Source organism: Ambystoma mexicanum, chromosome 6p (genome assembly GCF_040938575.1).
Source record: "Ambystoma mexicanum isolate Mex_15411 chromosome 6p, UKY_AmexF1_1, whole genome shotgun sequence".
In the NCBI taxonomy this organism is placed as follows: domain Eukaryota; kingdom Metazoa; phylum Chordata; class Amphibia; order Caudata; family Ambystomatidae; genus Ambystoma; species Ambystoma mexicanum.
Genome location: NC_090935.1, coordinates 1,263,806,547 through 1,263,826,334, shown reverse-complemented (window position 1 = coordinate 1,263,826,334; position 19,788 = coordinate 1,263,806,547). Strand labels below are relative to the sequence as shown.

Here is a 19,788-nt window from a genome sequence, read left to right as displayed (position 1 = left end):
TTCTTTGGTGTTGTATTCAGGGCTGGTAGGGTGTCTCCTGATCAACGCAAGGCAAAGGACATCATGGAGGCCCAAGCCCCCGAAAACGTCTCGGAAGTGAGGAGTTTCCTCGGAATGGTCACATACTGTGGGCGTTTCATCAGAAAACTGGCATCAAGATCAGAGCCCCTCAGAACCCTCACAAAAAAAGACATGGCCTGGCAGTGGGGCCCACTCGAGCAGGCGGCCTTCGATGACATTGAAGGAGCCCTCATGGCAGAAGACATAATGGCATTTTTCGATCCTGCCCTGGAATCTGAAATAGTGGTGGACGCTAGTCCGTTTGGCCTGGGGGCATTCCTGACACAGATAGAGACCAACCAAGAGGTCTGTCCCATTGCGTATGCCAGCAGACTGAACAACGGTACTCCCAAATTGAGCGGGGGGCTCTGGCTGATTTGTGGGGCTGCCGCCATTTACAACTCTATGGGACGACCCGTGACTGTGGACACAGACCATACTGGCGGGCTCATCGTCCAAACCTCCGGCCAGAATAGAACGGTGGATGCTGGCACTGTTAGAATATGGTGTGTCGCTGGTGTATAGGCCAGGAATCAATAACACAGCAGATTATCTGTCAAGACACCCACGAGAAGAGACTAGCGGGTCGACGAACACGTGCAGCTAGTGGTGAGGGGTGCGACACCCAACTCTGTGCCGGTGAAAGAACTCAAACAGGCATTTGGGGAGGACGACTGTTTCCAGATACTCAAGGCAGCCATTCAACAAGACTCATGGCGAATGGTCATAGACTCCCTGGTGGCCAGAACTCAGAAGGCCAAATCTATACGGCAGCAATGGTGGAGAGTGAGGGGGGAGCTGACCTTTTCTGAGAATGGCCTGCTGTTAAGAGGGGACCGCATTGTCATTCCCCAGAGTCAGACACAGCAGATGATCATGCTGGCACATCAAGGACACCAAGGCACGGCGAAGACAAAAACATGCCTACGATCTTGAACGAAGGGTGAAAGAGTTTGTGGCGTCCTGTGTGTGGTGCCAGGCGACGTCCCCCGCCCAGAGAGAGCCTGAAATTGAGACCATGCCGAGAGGGTCCAAACCGTGGGAGGTGGTCCACGCAGACTTTGGGTCCACATCAAGGGGCACCCACTTCCTGGTGGTAGTCGACAAGTGGTCCTGCTACCCAGAGGTAGAGTTCATTGAGTCGGTGGCATTTGACAAGGTGGTGGTTGCAATTGAGAAAACATTTGCCACTCACAGACTGCCCACGGTCCTCTGCTCGGAAATGACCTGCCCTTCCAGGGCGAGAGTTTCACTGGGCTGATGGAGGAGTACGGCGTGCACCACCGCAAAGTAACTCCACTCTGGCCGAGAGCCAACGGGGAAGCGGAGAGGATGATGCAGACTCTCAATAAGGTATTTCGCATCGCCCAAGGGGAAGGCAAGTGCCTGAAAAGGGCACTGTACAAATTCCTGAGAGGATACCGCATCACTTCCCATCCACAGGGGTGGCCCCGGCGGAGGCAATGTTCCAACGGTGCCCACGAGACCTGCTGCCAGAGATTAGTGATCGGTTGCCCACTGTGATTGACAACAAAGAACTGCGCATGAAAACATTCGGAGAGGACTTAGACCACAGAGGCTGGCACCCAGGGACGAGGTGCTGGTGTGGAACCTACACCCTCAAGGGAAGTTGTGTTTGACCTACGAGCCGGAACCCTTGGACGCAATGGCAGTAAAAGGGTCAATGGTGACCGCCTCCGATGGAAACACCTCAGTGACACGCAATGCTAGCTTCTTCAAACGGCTAGGAGAATCAAGGACTGAACCGGCGCCCAGCTGGCAAGTAGCTCCATGTGGCTTGATGTGCCTCCCCGGCTACCCGGCCCGGGAGCTGGCTGGTGAAGGGACTCTGAGCAGAGACGCTGGCAGGAGGTACCCCCAGAGGACTGGGCGAGGAAAACCTGCCCGTCTCACCGATTACGTGTTGGAATAAGATTGTGTGTGGGACTCCTGAATGTCCCGGGGACCCGGGTGGCTGCTATTAAAGGGGCTCCGGGGTCTGTGTGCAGTGAATTTGATTGTGTAGTAGTTAGTTATCCTTTGTTCATCAGTTTTGTTATGAAAAAGGAGGAGTGTGATGCTGCCCCTTTAAGGGCTGCACACACGTGGCGGAGTGACGTTGCACTCCGCCGCATGCAGTATAAATAAAGGGGGCGTTACCACACCACACGGATGTGTCTGAGTGAGGTCTGTGGAGGGAGGGGGCTCACGGAAACCCGCGTGTGTGCGGGAAGCACCACAACACAAATTAGGGGTCTGGGCCACGGAGGAGCACGTTCAAGAGTCCTCCATCCACGCGCCCCGCCTGGTGGCCGCTGATGACATTTATTTAATGTTACCTTTTATCTTTTGTTACATCTTAGAGGAATTTTGAAACACTACTTTCTGGCCTTCACTTCCCTTGGATTGTTTGAGTTGTTTCTGGAAATTGATTATGCTGACTATTGCTTCCATGGAACCCCCATTTGGAGTAAGTCGGGAGGACCCTGTTCTGTTGACCTACTGCACCTTCTCCAGCATGGGGTCTGGCATGGATTCACATGCTCATGAATATTCCCCGTCGTCAGGCTGGGAATCCTCGGTAAAGAAAAATCAGTATCAGTTTCGTTTCTGATCTGTCTTTCGTAGTAGTAACCAATCACTGATCTCTGCGTCATACTGACCACAGCCAATGACTGCCCTCTCCCTAAGCCCCGCCTCTGGCAGCCATCTTCAGATTTTTAGGAGGACTCCAGAAGTTTCTCAGGCCCTTCTCGAGCATGGCCCAGGAGAAGGGAAGCTCGACACCCAGAAAGCTGTTCAGTGTCTGCCCTGGATGCCAGCTTCAGAATGTCTTTAAGGAGGACGAACACTCCCTTTGCCTTTACTGCCTGCATGAAGACAAGACGCACGTGGAGAAAGACTGTGCGTTTTGCGGCAATATGTCGGAGCGGACCATGAAGGACCGCCATCAGCGTCTCGCCAACTGGCTGGAAGGAAAGAGCCCGTCAGGCTAGAAGAAGAAGTCCGAGCGGTCTTCTAAGACCTTTGAGGGCGCCCCGGCGATGGGGGTCCAACAGAAGGCCAAGCACCACGAGTCTGCTGGCACCGGGAGCGCCGAACGGTCGGGCTCTACAGGCGCCAAGCAGGGCGCATCCTCCCCGGCGCCATCAACCACGAGCCAACACTCTGGCTCGGGTAAGAGGAAGGCCGAGCACCCGGTGAAGCTCCTGGAGAGACCCCAGTCGTGCTTGAAGGCCCCATGGGAGGGGGAGCGAGGTGGTGACCCTCCCCCCAAGGAGAAGGCGGTGAGCGCACCTAAGGTGGTGAAAGCCTTGATCCATCCGGCCAAGGCCTCTATCGAGACAGTCGCGGCGGCCCTGGCTCAGCCTGTGGAGGCTACACCAGTGGTGGCGACCTCCGGGCCCAGAATCTCCCTGCCACCGCGGAGGGAGTCCTCTTTCATGCCCATCGACAGGACCCCCGTGAAACCTCCGACGGAGAAGAAAAAGGGGGGGCAGGAGGTCGTCGTGGATTCGGCCTCAACCTCTGAGGAGGAGCTGATCGAAGTCTTAGGCCACGGCGCTGGCATGGAAGAAGACCATCCTGTCGGGAGGGACCCTGACGTGGGAGACGACGAGAACGTCGAGGGTGCCGACGGGGCTCCTGATCGCCCGTCGGAACCCCCTCAACCAGTGCCGCAAGACAACTCGGCGGCCATTTTGTTGGCTATACAGTCCTTATGCTCGGAGATAAGGACGAGACTGCCGTTACCACCAACGGAGGAACCGCTCCCGACGGGGGACCCGGAGCCAGGCCCTTCTGGGAGCCCACCTCTTAAGAGAAGAAGGATTCATCCTCCGCCTCCTTTTCAACTTTCGCGCCCTGCTCAGCCCTCCTCCCCGTCCACGACACGTGGGGATGATACGGGGACTGACACGGCCGCGACGGGTACTGACAACAAGGTTTACGACGAGGATCTCCCGTCGTCCCCTCCCACCCGGGCTTCCCCGCCCGACAAGATTGGATCGTTTCACGCCATGATCGCCAGGGCATCTGAGCTTTTCCAGCTCTGCCCGGAAGAGAAGAAGAAGGAAGGTTTCCTTTATCAACGGCGCGAGACCAAGAGGAAGACGGTCCTCGCTGTACCTCTACTGGACGATATCTGGGATGAGGGCCTCGCCCTCCTCAAGAACCCATCCACAACGCCGGCTAGAAGGGATTGGTACGAGAAGAAGTACCGGGTCCCGGACGCGGCCCCCTTGTGCCTTCGGGCACAGCTGACCCCGCACTCGGTCGTCTCCGCGGCGGCCAGGGAGAAAGCGGGGGGGGCGCGCAGCCTCTACGTCAACGTCCCCGTCGGACGGCGAGGGAAAGAAATTGGACACGATGGGACGCAGAGTCATCTCATCGGCAGCGACGACGATTAAGGCTGCCAACGCCTTGGCTATCGTAGCCCGCTACGACAGGGAGTTGTGGTACAAACTCGCCCCCCTGCTGGACTTCCTACCAGACGACAAGAGGGCGGAGGCCCTAGAGATCTTGCAGGAAGGAGAAGTGGCGTCGGACCACGCCATTACGATAGCGACGGACATCGCGGACACTGGATTTCGCCAGTTGGGCAACGGCGTGTGCCTTAGGCGGCGTGGATGGCTCAAGGCTACTGACTTCCGTTAGGACGTGCAGACCAGAGTCTTGGACATGCCGTTTGACGGGAGCAACCTGTTTGGGAAAACAGTGGACGATTCCCTACAAGCCATCAAGGCGGATATGGAGACGGCCCGGGCTCTTGGTGTTCTCCAGCAACGACGGCCGCCCTTTCGGAGCGGCGGAGGCAAACAGGGTGCCTCCAAGGGTTCCAGCGGCGGATTTTCCACCTATCGTCAAGCGGCCCGTTCGTCGTCACAGGAAGCCTACAGGGAACGAGGCAAGTCGGGCGGACCCCGCCGTCGTCGCCAAGGAGGACAAAGCGGCAAAGCCTCGTCGAAGCAGGACTGAACCGGCCGTGGGGTCGGGCCCCCACCGAAGCTCCCCGGTGGGAGGCTGGCTGGCGAGCTTTGTCAGCGTGTGGGAGTCCATCTCCACCGACCGTTGGGTGCTGGACGCCCTGGCTCAGGGTCACGCGCTCGAGTTTCTAAAGAGGTGCCCGCGGTTCCCCCATGTGGCCAGGAAGGAACATCACACCCCTCATCTTCTCTTGGAGGTAAGGGCGATGCTCAGGAAGGGCGCCATTGAGCTCGTCCCAAAGAGGCTTCGGGGCTCCGGAGTTAACTCAAGATACTTCCTCGTGAAGAAGAAGACGGGAGGATGGCGTCCCATCCTGGACCTACGACGACTGAACAAATTCATCAAGGCACAGAAGTTCAGGATGGTCACCCTCCAACACGTCCTGGGTCAACTGGAGGAGGGCGATTTCCTGTCGTCGTTGGATTTGGAGGATGCCTACTTCCATATCCCCATCCTAAAGGGACACCGAAAGTGTCTCAGATTCGTGGTCCAAGGGCGTCACTACCAGTTCAGAGCCCTTCCCTTCGGATTGAGGTCGGCACCCAGGGTGTTCACCAAGTGCCTCGCACCGGTGGTGGCGCGGCTGCGCCTAGAGGGGATCCACGTCTACCCCTACCTGGACGACTGGCTCATCCGAGCGAAGACGAAGGAGCTCGCCGTGGAGCACACGGCAAGGACCGTCCAACTACTCACGGACCTGGGATTCTCCATAAACTACGCCAAGTCTCACCTGGTGCCCGCGCAAGACACACTGTTTCTGGGAGCGAAGCTCGACAAAGTGTCGCTTCTGGCCTCTCCGTCGGAGGAAAGGACGAGGGCCATCTTGGGCAAGGTGCAGCGGATGCTGGTTGTGGACGCGGCCAGGGTGAGGTCCTTAAAGTCCCTCCTTGGAATGATGTCTTCTTGCATTTATCTCATCCGCCTGTGCAGGCTCCGGATGCGCCCGTTGCAGGAGTTCCTGGACGCGCGCTGGATCCAGACGACGGGCAGCTTCGAGGAGAGGATCACACTCGACCAGAGTTTATGACGAGCGATCCGGTGGTGGGGCACCCGCGCGTATCTGACGGCGGGCATGGACTTCCAGACCCCCGGCCACCAGAAGACAGTGACCACGGATGCCTCCCTTGAAGGGTGGGGAGCGCACACCGAAAATCTGCACGCGAGAGGCCTTTGGCTTCCGACGGAGAAGTCCCTCCATATCAACGTCCTGGAGCTCCGTGCAGTGTTTTGGGCCCTCAGGTCCTTTCTTCCGTCCCTCAAGGGCAAGGTGGTGAGGATCTTCACCGACAACACCACCACCAAGTTCTACATCAGGAAGCAGGGCGGTACCAGATTCCCAGCCCTGTCCAAGGAGGCGCAGGATCTGTGGCATTGGGCCGTCGCCCAAGGGATGTTTCTGGTGCCGGTTCATCTGGCAGGAATAAAAAACACCATTGCCGACTCGCTCAGCAGAGAGCTGCGCTCGTGCCACGAGTGGGAACTACGACAGGATCTAGTGGACCGCCTCTTCTGATGGTGGGGCACACCCCAGATGGGTCTGTTCGCGACTGCGACGAACTCCAAGTGCCGGAGGTTCGCCAGCAGGTTTCCCCAGCCGAGTAGCATGGGTGATGCTTTCTCGTTCCCCTGGGAGGGCCTGTTTCTATACGCCTTCCCTCCATTGCCGTTGCTGATCCGGCTCATCAACCAGCTCAAGAGGTCACGGTGCAGGATGATCCTCGTCGCACCTGCGTGGCCGAGGCAGATATGGTTCCCGGACCTTCTGGATTTGTCAGCGTCCCCGTCAATCAAGCTGCCAGTGGACGCGGATCTTCTCTCCAGGGAAGGAGGCGCCATCCTCCATCACGACCCGAAGTCGCTGAACTTGCAGGCCTGGCTCCTGCAGCGTTAGAGTTTGGAGGCTACGACATACCGGCCGACTGCAGAGAGGTTCTTGCAAAGGCCAGGGCGTCCTCAACTCTTAAATGCTATGGACACAAATGGAAGAGGTTCTCTGTCTGGTGCCACGCACAGAAGATTAACCCTCTACGGATTACGGCTCCCCAAGTACTGCCGTACCTACTGACGCTGGCCAAGGCTGGACTGGCGCACGCGTCCATCAAGATTCATCTTGCTGTGATCTCCCGATACACCAGAACCACGGGACGGACGTCTTTGTGGTCTCATCGTCTGGTGAAAGAATTCATGAAGGGACTGTTCAGATCGTTCCCGCCGGTGAAGGCTCTGGCCCCGGCGTGGGAGCTCAACGTGGTGCTGACCAAGCTCATGGGACCTCCGTTCGAGCCTCTGCACTCGGCTCCGTTGAAGTTCTTGTTGTGGAAAACAGCGTTTCTTGTGGCCATCACCTCCGCACGACGGGTGGGAGAGATCCAGGCCCTTTCCTGCAAGCCCCCGTACTTGACTTTTCACGACACGAGGGTAGTGCTTAGGACGCACCCCTCTGTCATGCCCAAGGTGCCGTCGGACTTCCACCTCAACAAACCCTTGGTGTTGCCTGTTTTTTTCCCGTCGCCTTCGTCGCCGGCTGAAAGGACTTTGCACTCGCTGGATGTGGCTAGAGCGCTGAAGTTCTACGTGGACCGCACAAAGTGTTTTCGGAAGACGTCACAACTTTTTGTGAACTTTGGACCTGTCAATCAGGGGAAGGCTCTCTCGAAGGCCTCCATTTCCAGATGGCTCTCCGGCAGTATCATGTACTGTCATCGGTTGGCAAACTGTAACGCTCACCTGACTCCCACGGGGGCGCTGGCCTGGTTCGCGCTGCTGTGACCTCGTCTAAGGTGATGCGCAGGGTTCGGAAGACGGACTGGACCGGGCCCCAGATCTGGCTTGTCTGACTCGCAGAAGTATCCTTCTGTAGGTGAGAATAGGGGGTTAACTGTCTGCGGGGTAATGCAATCGGCCTCCCACTTACCCCTCTCACCCTCCTCAAAACCCTTCTGTGCTTCCCCGTAGCGTCTCACCTTAGGGTCTGGAAGGACGAGCTCTCCATCCTGCTTCTGATGCAGGGGCGCGTTGGTATCCAGTTACGTCACTGGATTTTCAGATGGGTGAGAACCAAACTTGCTTGGCTTCCAGGTAAGTTTTTTCTATAAGTGGTTCCCATTGTGTCCATGCATTAATGTTCTAATGCTAGTGTCTTTTTCCCCATAGGGGCCGGGGTACGGAATGCCGGGGAACAGGCACCGACCCGAGGTGAGCGGTGAAATCCTTGTGGAAACAGGCACCGACCCGAGGTGAGCGGTGAAATCCTTGTGGAAATCAGGTAAGTCTTTAATGAGTGTTTTGGTAATGTCTTTTCATTCACTCATTAACGCTGATGTCTTTTTTCCCCTTAGGGGCCGGGGTCCGAAAATGCCTGGATGCGGCGCGGACCCGCAATGAAAAGGGAATGACCCAACAGGTAAGTCTTGACATGGAGTTTTAGCTTCCCTTTTCCCTTCTTTCTCTCACCTTTGTTCTTGTCTTTTTCTCCCTAGGCGCGGGGGCGCGACTGCGAATCCGGATGGTCGCTGCTGAACATGGAGGCGCCCTGTAAAGGTGAGTAGAATGCGGCGCTGCAGCGATTGATGCGATGTGCTTTTAAAAATAAATGTCTTCCTTTTCAGGATTGTCGGCGAAATGTCTCTGGGATGCAGATTTAGCAGGTGAGGCCTTTTCCTTCTTCTGTTCTCTTGTTCCCTTCCTTTGCAGGTGATTCAGGATGCTGGCAGGTGTGGCAGAAGTCAAGATGCAGGAGCAGACACGGTGAGCGTCCAGCTGCTAGATGCAGAACAACGCGAAGCACGTGTGGCTGATCGGGTGTGGTTTAAATAGCCTTGGAAGAAGTTCCTAGAATGTGTCCTTCCTCCAATCAGGTATGTATCCTTCCCCGACCACGCCCGGGTGGTAAATGAGTCCCACAGGTAAAGTAGTTCCTTTCAGGCCTCAAGGAGGCCGGGGTTCTGCAGCATGGTCTGCATCAGGTAAGTGCACCCAAACACTTTCATAATGAGCCTGGCGCCTACGGCGCCAGGACTGACATTTTCTATGAGCCTGGCGCCATAGGCGCCAGGACGCTGTCCAAAGGGCCCCTATAAGGGGTTGCTGGGACCTTCCCCGGGGACTTGATGTCCGCTTTCGGGGACGCAGGGCCTGAGCCGGCTCCCCGGGAGCGGGCATTGTGACACAAACCGACCGCTGCCTGGCCGTCCGAGAGCCCATTCCACCAGAGCGATCGCAGCTACCACGGCGTTCCTATCTGGTGTGCCCTTGCTGGACATCTGCAGGGCTGCTACGTGGAGGTCGACGCACACCTTCACGAAATTCTACTGCGTCGATCGGGATTCCAGGGAGGAGTCCAGGGTCGGCCAAGCAGTGCTGCGCAACCTGTTCGCCTAAGGTGAGCCTGGTGAGGAGGTAAGAATTGCTTAATGTTGAGTTTTGGATATAATGCTTAATGTTGAGCCTTTGCCACCTCCCGTGGTTGTGCATGTGTGTACTGCTATGTATTCTTTTATTCATGAGCATGTGAATCCATGCCAGACCCCATGCTGGAGAAGGAACAAGTTACTTACCTGTAACTGTTGTTCTCCAGCATGGGTCTGGCATGGATTCACATGCGAACCCTCCCGCCTACCCCTCTGCGGCTCTTCACTTGGTCATACTGCCACGTCATGTGCTACCAAATCTGAAGATGGCCGCCAGAGGCGGGGCTTAGGGAGAGGGCAGTCATTGGCTGTGGTCAGTATGACGCAGAGATCAGCGATTGGTTACTACTACGAAAGACAGATCAGAAACGAAACTGATACTGATTTTTCTTTACCGAGGATTCCCAGCCTGACGATGGGGAATATTCATGAGCATGTGAATCTATGCCAGACCCATGCTGGAGAACAACAGTTATAGGTAAGTAACTTGTTCCTTCCTTTGCCTCATGCTCCGACACTCTGAGGCCCTATTATCGTGTCATTTGGAGGCACGCTCATCCTGACACTTACTTTTCCGGTTTGTCACTATTATAACCGATTTTGCTTAAGTTTGTACACTGAAAGGGTAATAATAACTTAACATTATATGTTTGTGTCTGAGTCGCCATTCTGAGACCATTTTGGCAAACCAACCTTTATTATAGTCAGTTTACCACATGGTCCTAAGGTTGGCGTCATGGGAAACTGAGGAGGAAAAGTGGTCTCTGCATCCAAACTTGGGCTTCTGTAGACTTTTGAGAAGCAGCACAAGCTATAAGTGACAACAATGCGCTAACATAACCATCCAAGCGGTTAGCTTATGGAGTCTGGAAATGTAGCTGAAAAGTAACTGTAATCTATTTTTCAAACTGCCAAAACCATTTTAAACCTGTAAATAGCTACTTGACAACCTTAAAGTCCAGACTTCCCTCAAAGGATTATACAGACAATAGTCCACAGAGAAATGTAAAAAATTTAGATAGATAGCTTTGGTTCCAAGTTGATGTGCACAGCTAGCTTGTGGCTACCCTTTTCCACACACTTATCTCCAAATCTTCCTATTGGGCACATTTTCCTTTTAGCCTTTTCTCCGGAGTAAGAGTTCCTGTTATCCAGATTTACCAATGCTCCCTTTACATCTTCCATCCATAACACTGCGCCCGGGCCTTTCAGGCGACAGGATATCGTTGTGGACATTTCTTTTTCAAATCCACTCCGGGTTCTACCATATTCTTAGCCAATGGAAGAGGGGCCTTAATGCAATATTTTCCTCAACTGCTGCGATACTCACCTCTGTACTCTTGGTGTTACTTGGTGTAATTTTGGGTCAGTAAGCAGCTTCCTCAACGGTTGACCCACCAAAATCCCCTGGTGATTCAGAGCACCCCATTCGCGGCCATTTACAGAGTTACTGCTGTCTACAATACCCCTGGTAAACTAAACCTTAAATAGTGATATTTACTGATTACGCCTAGCGGGCCATCTCAAAGTAAACACCCCCCCTCGCCACCCCCAGCGTTCAATAGCCCGCCCCTCATTAATAACTTTTGGTGTTGTGATTTGCCTCCGTTTACTAGTTTGCTTTTTGCCCAGAAATGCCCAAGTTGGCTTGTAGTCTCCTTAAACCCACACCTGTTCTTGAGATCTTCATGGAGGACATGAAACACCCTACACATCTGCTCATGCAGATTTCCCTGTTTCATATATTTTTCTTTTTGTTTGAGGTCAGATGCCCCATTTCCACACATCCAGACATCTATTATGCATATGAAGAGTGGATGCCTCTGTAGGTAGAACCCCCCTTGTCTCCATTTTTGCATGGGTTCTTTATTTTCTTTAGGCTGCCCGCAAATGGCTTTTTTTTCTCGCAATTACATGAATCTGGCGCAATTTCCACCAGCTGCTTTTTTCCCCAGCCCTAGTCCATTTGCTGCCCACAAAATGCTTTATGAATCTGGCCAATGTTTTGACAAAAAAAACACCTCATCAATTAAAGCTCTAAGCTAAGCACAGCCAAACTTTTAAGGAGATCTGATCACAGCCCAAGCATGTATTTGTCTCTTTAGAGTGTGGTAAGCTGTATTCGAAGGGATTGTGTCCTCCGACGTATTACTTATCTTAGATAATTAGTCTCCAGCTTGCTGGCCTTGGAAATTTTTTCTCTGTAGAGGGCGCTGCACGTCGACGTCCGCCGAGTTGGTGTCCTCCACAGCCACCGTATCGGCGTCGACGTCACCATGCCCATAAGTAGCCACGCGCGGCATCCGTTGCTCAGTTCCGTTTTTGCGCGATTCGTGGGGCCTCGGAATATCGTTGCTCAGTTCAGTCAGATAAACCTCTTATATTTCCTCGATAAAACCAACTCCTACTCGATGGCTTCTTCATCCGAACCGACGACTCCGCGGCCCGGCTTCAAAAAATGTCGAGACTGCGGAAAGAAAATGTCGATAACGGATCCTCACAGGATCTGTTTGTGGTGCTTGGGAGTCGAGCACCATTGTTCGGAGTGTGAGGACTGCATGTCCATGACGGCGAAAGCCTTGAAGGAGCGCAAGTGGAAGCTCGAGAGAGGTAAGTCAGTCAAAACCTCCTCGAAAGTTTCTTCGGCCGAGTCGAGGCATTCGTCTCCTCGCCGTAGAAAGTATTCCCATTCTAGGTCTCGAAGTAGCTCTCACCACTCATCGAGATCTAGACACTCAAAAAACAGACGTCGAAGATCCCCTTCCTCGTCATCTTCTGTTTCCCCAGAAAGGGTCTCCTGCCCCACAAAACACAGCTCTCAAACTGAGTGGGAGGAATTCAGGAAAAAAATGCTAAGCGTCTTCGAGAAAGCGGCCTTGACCCCCTCGAAGACAGCTGAGGGTGATACCCTGGGTGAAAAACCCAAAAAATCGAAACGGCCCGAGTCGTTGCACCCGGCGAAAGTGTCCACCCGAGAGTGCCACGGGCCATCGGGTAGGAAGGCACCATCTTCGACGCTGTCGTCGAAGATCCCTTCGACTCATGGATCGGCGCCATCAACGCCGTTGTCGAAGGGTTCTTTGACGCGTCGATCGAATCGACGCCATTGTCGACGCCGACATTGATGCTGATAAAAGAAAAAACCACGGCTACTTCACAGCCAACAGTTATACCCAAAGCCTCCAACACGACGCTGAGAACGTCGTCGACATCCTCGAGTAGGATCCTGATCCTCTCGAGTTCCTCGAGGCCTCTTCCAGTTTTCTCGACGCCTTTCTCGGTGCCTTCGAAGCCTTTCACATCGGCGTCGAAGACATCAACGTTTTATAGGCCAATAATGACAAGTTTGGCTCCTTCTGCTTTAGAAATGGGTTTTACACCATTTCCGAGGTCCGAGTACCCCAGATTATCTTCAATCTATGAAGAAGGGGAGGATTCTGACCAAGAAAGACCCTTCGGGCTGCAGAGGACCACACCACCTGTTTCAGAGGATTTTACCTCTGAGGAAAGAAGGTTGAAAGACCTACAGGAATCCCTACATGAGGCAAGTGGATTGGACACTTCCCCAGAAGTGAAATTTGTCAAACCAGACCCAGGGGAACATGCCGAAACCCCCTATAGGCCCCTAATGGCAAGAATTATTGAATTCATGGGTTGGTCTGCGCCTTCACCTGTTTTTCGACAGGATGACCTTACAGACATACTAGATAAAGGTCCACAGGAGGATCCAGTGGTCCCTTTCCATACAGCTTTACAAAGGAAAATGTCATCAAATTGGGAAACTCCTGAGGTTATTCCTGCAGTCAATAAAAAATTGTCAGCCAAGTATAGGGTAGCTGCGGCTGACCCTGAATATTTATCAAAACACCCGACTCCAGAGAGCCTGGTGGTTCAAGCGGCAACTTCATCAAGCAGCAGAGCCGCTTATCCTACTGTTCCACAGGACACGGATGACAAAAGGTACGATTCTATGGCAAAATAAGTCTTTTCTGCTTGTAGTATGGCGTTGAAATCCATCAACGCCATTTGTACGCTCGCCAGGTTCAGTCACACACTGTGGGAGTGTGCTTCATCAGCGGCTGACTGCATACCGGAAGGAGATGAAAGGGAAGCCTTCCTTAACATCATTAAAGATGGCAAGGATGCCATGTGCGAATCTCTTCAAACTGGCATCGATTCCGCTGACAGTATCAGCAGGGCCATGGCGTGGTTCGTGGTTACGAAAGTCTGGCTTTGCTCCAGATGTACAGGCCAGTCTTTTGAATATGCCCTTTGATGGCTCTTCTTTATTCTGTAAAAAGGCTGATGACAGTCTGGAAAAGTTGCAAACATCTAAAGCAGCAGCACAATCTTTAGGAGCCGCAATCCGCCAAACTCCTTTTTGCCCTTCAGGAACCTCTGGGAGAGGAAAGTCCTTTTGCTATTATTCCGCATTCGGGAAAGACAGAGGACAGCCGGCTCAAAGAGGCCAAAGGAGATCCACCCGAGGTGGACGGGTCAAAAGTACTAAGGCCGCAGCAGGTGCCTCTTTACCCTCGGCATCTGCATCAGCCGCCCCCAAACCACTCTGAGGTCTTTCCACACAACACCTGTAGGGGGCAGGTTAACTCACCATCTGACGGAATGGCGGGCTATTATGTCAGATGCTTGGACATTGGAGACAGTTGCCCAAGGTTACTGCCTACCCTTTCTATGCATCCCTCAGAGTCATCCACCGGGGCACAGCTCTCTAAAAGTTCCAGATCCGCTCCTCTTGCAGGAAATTGTAGACCTGCTAGAGAAAGGTGCCATAGAACTGGTACCTGTAGCGGAGAGGAACAAGGGCTGGTACTCCCCCACCCCCTACTTTTTCATACCGAAGAAGGACGGAGGACTGAGACCTATCTTGGACTTACGAGAATTGAACAAGTTCCTCAGGAAGGACAACTTCAAGATGGTAACTCTCTCTCAGATCCTTCAGGCCCTCCAGATCCAGGACTGGCTGGTATCTCTGGACCTCCAAGATGCTTATTTCCATGTGCCAATCCATCTCAAACACAGGAAATACCTGAGGTTCTCAATTGGCATCTCTCATTATCAATTTCGAGTTCTGCCATTTGGGCTGACCTCCGCCCGAGGGTCTTCACCAAGCTAATGTCGGTAGTGGCTGCAAGTCTAAGGAGGGAAGGGATTCACGTCTACCCCTACCTGGACGATTGGCTGATCAGAGCTGTATCTTCGGAACAAGCTCAGATCCAGCTAGATTATGTCTGCCACTTCCTTCACAAACTGGGCTTCTCCCTCAATTTAAAGAAGTCACAGATGATACCATCACAGAGACTCCAGTTCATCAGAGCGGTCCTGGACACTTCCATGGGAAAAGCCTTGCCACCAGAGGTGAGGGCTCAAGATATTCTGTAGATGGTCAACAAGTTTCAAAATGCCCAACATCTCCCGGCCGTCGACTTTTTGAGATTGCTAGGCCTCATGGCATCCTGCATCTTCCTTGTGCCAGAGGCTCGCCTGAGAATGAGATCTCTCCAGTGGGCACTAAGAACCCAGTGGTCACAATACTCAGGAAGAATTACAGATCTCCTCCGGATTCCGGACAAGGTAGCCCACGACCTTCAATGGTGGGCCTATCCAGAGAACATCTTGAAAGGAGAACTGTTTTGGCAACCATGGGCGGAGATAACACTAGTCACAGACGCCTCACTCACGGGGTGGGGAGCCCATGCCAACGACTTGACCATCAGCGGTCGTTGGTCTCCATCAGAGTCCAGGCTACACATCAACCTGTTAGAGCTGAGAGCGATCAGACTAGCGCTGAAAGCTTTCCTGCCATCAGTACAGGGGAGAAATGTCCTGATAATGACGGACAACACGGTGGCCATGCACTACCTCAACAAAAGAGGAGGCTTAGGGTCACTGCCACTGTGCAAAGAGGCAATGCAGCTCTGGTTTGGGCAATTCAGGAAGGAATCTATCAGCAGTTCACCTAGCCGGAGAGAAGAACTTGACAGCGGATGCTCTGAGCAGGCAGCGCACAGTCTCCCACGAGTGGGAGCTAGCTCAGGAAGTCCTTCAAGAGATCTTCGCCTTTTGGGGAACCCCTCAGGTGGATCTGTTCGCCACCAGTACCAACAGGAAGTGCGATCTGTTCTGTTCAAGGGAATTTCCCCCGAGAAGAGCTCTATGGGACGCGTTCGTGGTGGACTGGGAGTTTCCACTCCTTTACGCGTTTCCACCAGTCCCTGTTATTCCTCAAATGATCAGGAGATTGAGAAGATTCCGGAAAACCATGATCCTAATTGCCCCGGACTGGGCCAGGAGAACGTGGTACCCGGACCTTCTGGATATGTCCATCTGCCCTCCAATCCGTCTTCCACTCAAAGAGAATCTTCTCTCGCAGAAGGGAGGTCAGGTTCTCCATCCAGACATAAGAACCCTCAACCTTCACGCTTGGCTTCTGAAAGGTTGTGGTACAAGGATTGGGACCTCCCTGATGACGTCATGGAGGTGTTGCTTTCGGCCAAAAGGCCAGCAACAAAGTCTTACCGCTGCCGTTGGAACACATTTTGCAGCTGGTGAAGAGAGAACAATATCGACCCTTTTTCATGCGGTATACCAACGGTGTTATCGTTTCTACTCTACTTGTAAACTCAGGCGTCAAGTTGGCACTGTAAAAGGCTATCTCGCGGCGCTATCAATCTTCAAGCGCACTGCGGAGGAACCATCGTATTTCAAACTACCCTTAGTAATACAATTTCTCAAGGGATTAACTAATGTTTATCCTCCAAGACCATTCCAAGTTCCCTTATGGGACTTAAATTTAGTCTTAAATTTCCTAATGGGTACTCCCTTCAAACCATTCCACTCTTGTTCGCTGAGATTTCTAACTCTTAAATCTGTCGTATAAGTAGCACTAACATCTGCTAGGAGGGTGAGCGAATTACAAGCTCTATCTTGTAAACCCCCCAGGCTATTTTTCATAAGGAGAAAGTTGTCCTACAGGTGAAGCCTAATTTCCTCCCAAAGGTGGTTTCTGAATTTCGCATCACTCAGAAAATTACCTTACCTTCGTTCTACCCTCCTCCCCATCCGGGCAAAGAGGAAGAAAGGCTACATAGGCTGGACCCAAGGCAAGCTCTAAGCTTTTACATCAGCAGATTGGCTAGGATTAGGCAAGCAGACCAACTGTTTGTAGGCTACTCAGGTCACAAGTTGGGACTACCCATAACAAAACAGACCATTTCCAGGTGGATTATTTTGGCCATTCTGGAATGTTACAAACTGGCAGGGAAAGAGCCCCCTCAGAATCTTAGGGCTCATTCAACAAGGGGTATCGCAGCCTCTTCGGCCCTCCAAAGAGGGGTACCGGTCCGAAACATATGTGCGGCTGCCACATGGTCGTCCGCACATACATTTACAAGATTTTACAACCTGGATTTCTCCGCTAGTCAAGAGACCAGATTTGGCAAAGCCGTATTACATTCGGTCCATTCCTAAAAGGGATACATGACATTCTTACTCCCACCTCCAATTACATGTCACTGCTATGGGAGTCTATCTAAGATAAGGAATACGTCGGAGGACACAATCCCTTCGAAGAACAAGTTACTTCTTACCTGGTAACATTCTTTCGATGGGATGTTCCTCCGACGTATTCCTTATCGCCCCTCCCATCCCCACAGTAATACTTCCCTTGTGGTTGCAGCTCACGCTCCTTCAAGGTCAATAGCCAATTCATGCAAGACTTATCTTATGCTACAAAATGGAAATGAACAACGGACGCCGCGTGTGGCTATTTATGGGCATGGTGACGTCGGCGCAGATACGGTGGTTGTCGAGGGACACCAACTCGGCGGATGTCGATGCGCAGCGCCCTCCTCTACAGAGAAAAAAATTCCGAGGCCAGCAAGCTGCAGACAAATTATCTAAGATAGGGAATACGTCGGAGGAACATCCCATCGAAAGAACGTTACCAGGTAAGAAATAACTTGTTCTTCTGTGATTCTCCTTTGTTTTATTTTTCTCAGAGCTCCCACCTCTCTAGCCATTTAGCATGCATGGAATGAAGGCTTTATTCCCAGCTTCCCTTTTTGATTTGTACACACTGGGCATTGGTCAAAGAAACATGGGCAAGCTGTGTCACAGGAAGCCTCTGTTGAGCCCCCCACCCCACAAGCTCTAAAAGCGTGAAAGTCCTTACTATCGGGCGCTGTTGGGTGCTAGGTGAATTTCGCCATTGGCACCACTTACTTAGGTGTGTGGTTGTTGTGGTTATTCAAAGCTTTGTCGTCACCAACGTATGAAGAATTAGTTTCAGGGGACTTGGCTGTATAAGGAGAGAAAGTAACTAAGGGATTCTGTTGTATGAGAGTGAAATATTCAGAGGTTTTGTGGCCCTAATGATGTGCAGGCAGGAACTCCGATACGTTCTGAGTCTATAATTTTTTATAACATTTTGTCTTCTTATACAGGATCGAGGTGAGGAGTTCACTTACACAGGAAGCGGCGGTAGAGATCTATCTGGGAATAAAAGAATCGGAGAGCATTCATTTGACCAGAGATTAACACACATGAACAGGTGATTTACAAGTCAGACAAATACTGGCATACTTCATATGTACTCTTGAAAGTTGCAGCACATTTAAACTGTAGTTCAGTCGCAGTGTAGTGTACTACAACTTAATTTATCAAGTTTTAACTTGCACCAATGCTCACAACATACACTGAATATTACAAGTATTTAAATGGAAAAACTAATATTGCAATTGTAGAATGTATTTGTGTATTTTTTTATTGACTTGGTCAATATAAGAAAATGATTAGCTTACATTGTTGTAATTATGTGAGTAAAATAAAATAGGGTCATCAGTTGGAGCAAGTTTAATGTGCCTAGTAAAAATGCACCATAAGGTAAAGCCTGGATGCCAACTGGCCTTCTGCAATGAGGGCCGTCTTATTCTAGTAGTGGATTTTTAACCAAAGGAAGTAGGAAATAAGACTGAATAAAAAAACATATGACCAAATGTAGCCTGTACGAAAATTTCGTATCACCTACAAATTTGAATAATTATGCCATACAAACCATTATAGCGCACAAAGAGGAACGGGGGTTGAAGGATTGTCCTCCGCTCCCCTTGTTTGCTATAATGGCAACGGGAGTTGCGGGGGTGTGCACCGCATACGCAAGTAAAGTAAAATAAAAAGGAAAGGAACCTGCAGCGCCGGTTCCCAATCAAGGAAGTGAATGGGAACAGGCGTTGCAGGGACACAGAGAATCAGCGGCACACAGCAGAGTGGGGGTGGGGAGTGGGTAATGTATATGATTTTGGGTTGTTTTACCGTGACGGCCAACCCATATTTTCGGCTAAAACCTCTACAGTGTTTTTGGCTGTGGTTTGTTCCATCACGGCAAAACAACCCAAAATCGTACCCAACATCTGTTTGCATCTCTTGTGCAGTCAGGGCCACCTTTCACTGGTTTTGGATTTTTATCCATCCTCTCTTCTTGTTTGAATTCGTTGTTCTGCTTTTTCCATTATGGGCCTGCATGCAGGGCTATCTTAAGCACTTTTGGGGTCCGGTGCACGGACACTTTGGGACACCTCTCCACCGAGCCAAAGCATAGGGACAGGGCCCATTTTTGTCCATAGTAGCCACAAGGAGGCTCTAGTATAAATGCAGAACATAACCCAGATTAGACAGAGGTATTCAAGATTGGTAATACCCAAAAAGATCCAGGGACAAAAGACTGAATCCTAAAAGACCGAATTTGGGATGCCCAATTTGACCGCATATATATGTGGGAGGGGAGTAAAGTTGATAGAAAATGTGGAGTGGTAAATGGGGGGCAGCATGCCCCCCACCGCATATATATGCGGTCAAAGGGGGAAGAAAAAAACATTTGGTCTTTTGGGATTCCGTTTTTTTATTCTCGGTCAAATTGGGCTAAATCTTTCAGATTGGCTGTGTCACAGAATGCAACATTGCTCATGCTTGAATAGGGGAGATCAATTGGAGAGAAAGCTGCACATGCCATAGTATATATGGTGAATGCATATTAGAAGGTACTAGGAGGCTGTCCGCATCCAAAGAGACTGAGATTGGAAGAGGGACATAGATTTCAAGTGGTGTTGCCATTCGAGAGCAAAGAAACAAGTGGCTGTGCTGTGAAATATATTAATGCTCACTATTATTATAGATGAAGCAGCACTATTGCACTGAAACCATGAGTGAGGCTTTTTTTTTTTTAAAGATTATACCCTGAGAACGAAATTAGGGCTAACAATTTTGAAAGGTTTAGGAACTGACAATTTTGACAGATACAAGATTAAAAATGATGCCC

General features: G+C 51.6%; 1 protein-coding gene across 2 annotated transcripts in view; it reads left to right on the top strand.

The window, feature by feature from the left end:
- Positions 1–19,788, top strand: part of UHRF2 (ubiquitin like with PHD and ring finger domains 2) — a 1,897,232-nt gene that overhangs the window by 1,173,570 nt on the left and 703,874 nt on the right. For both annotated transcript variants that reach the window (XM_069625927.1, XM_069625926.1), the window contains exon 10: positions 17,918–18,024. In XM_069625927.1, the coding sequence (XP_069482028.1) occupies positions 17,918–18,024 (107 nt within the window). The remainder of the gene's footprint in view (positions 1–17,917; positions 18,025–19,788) is intronic.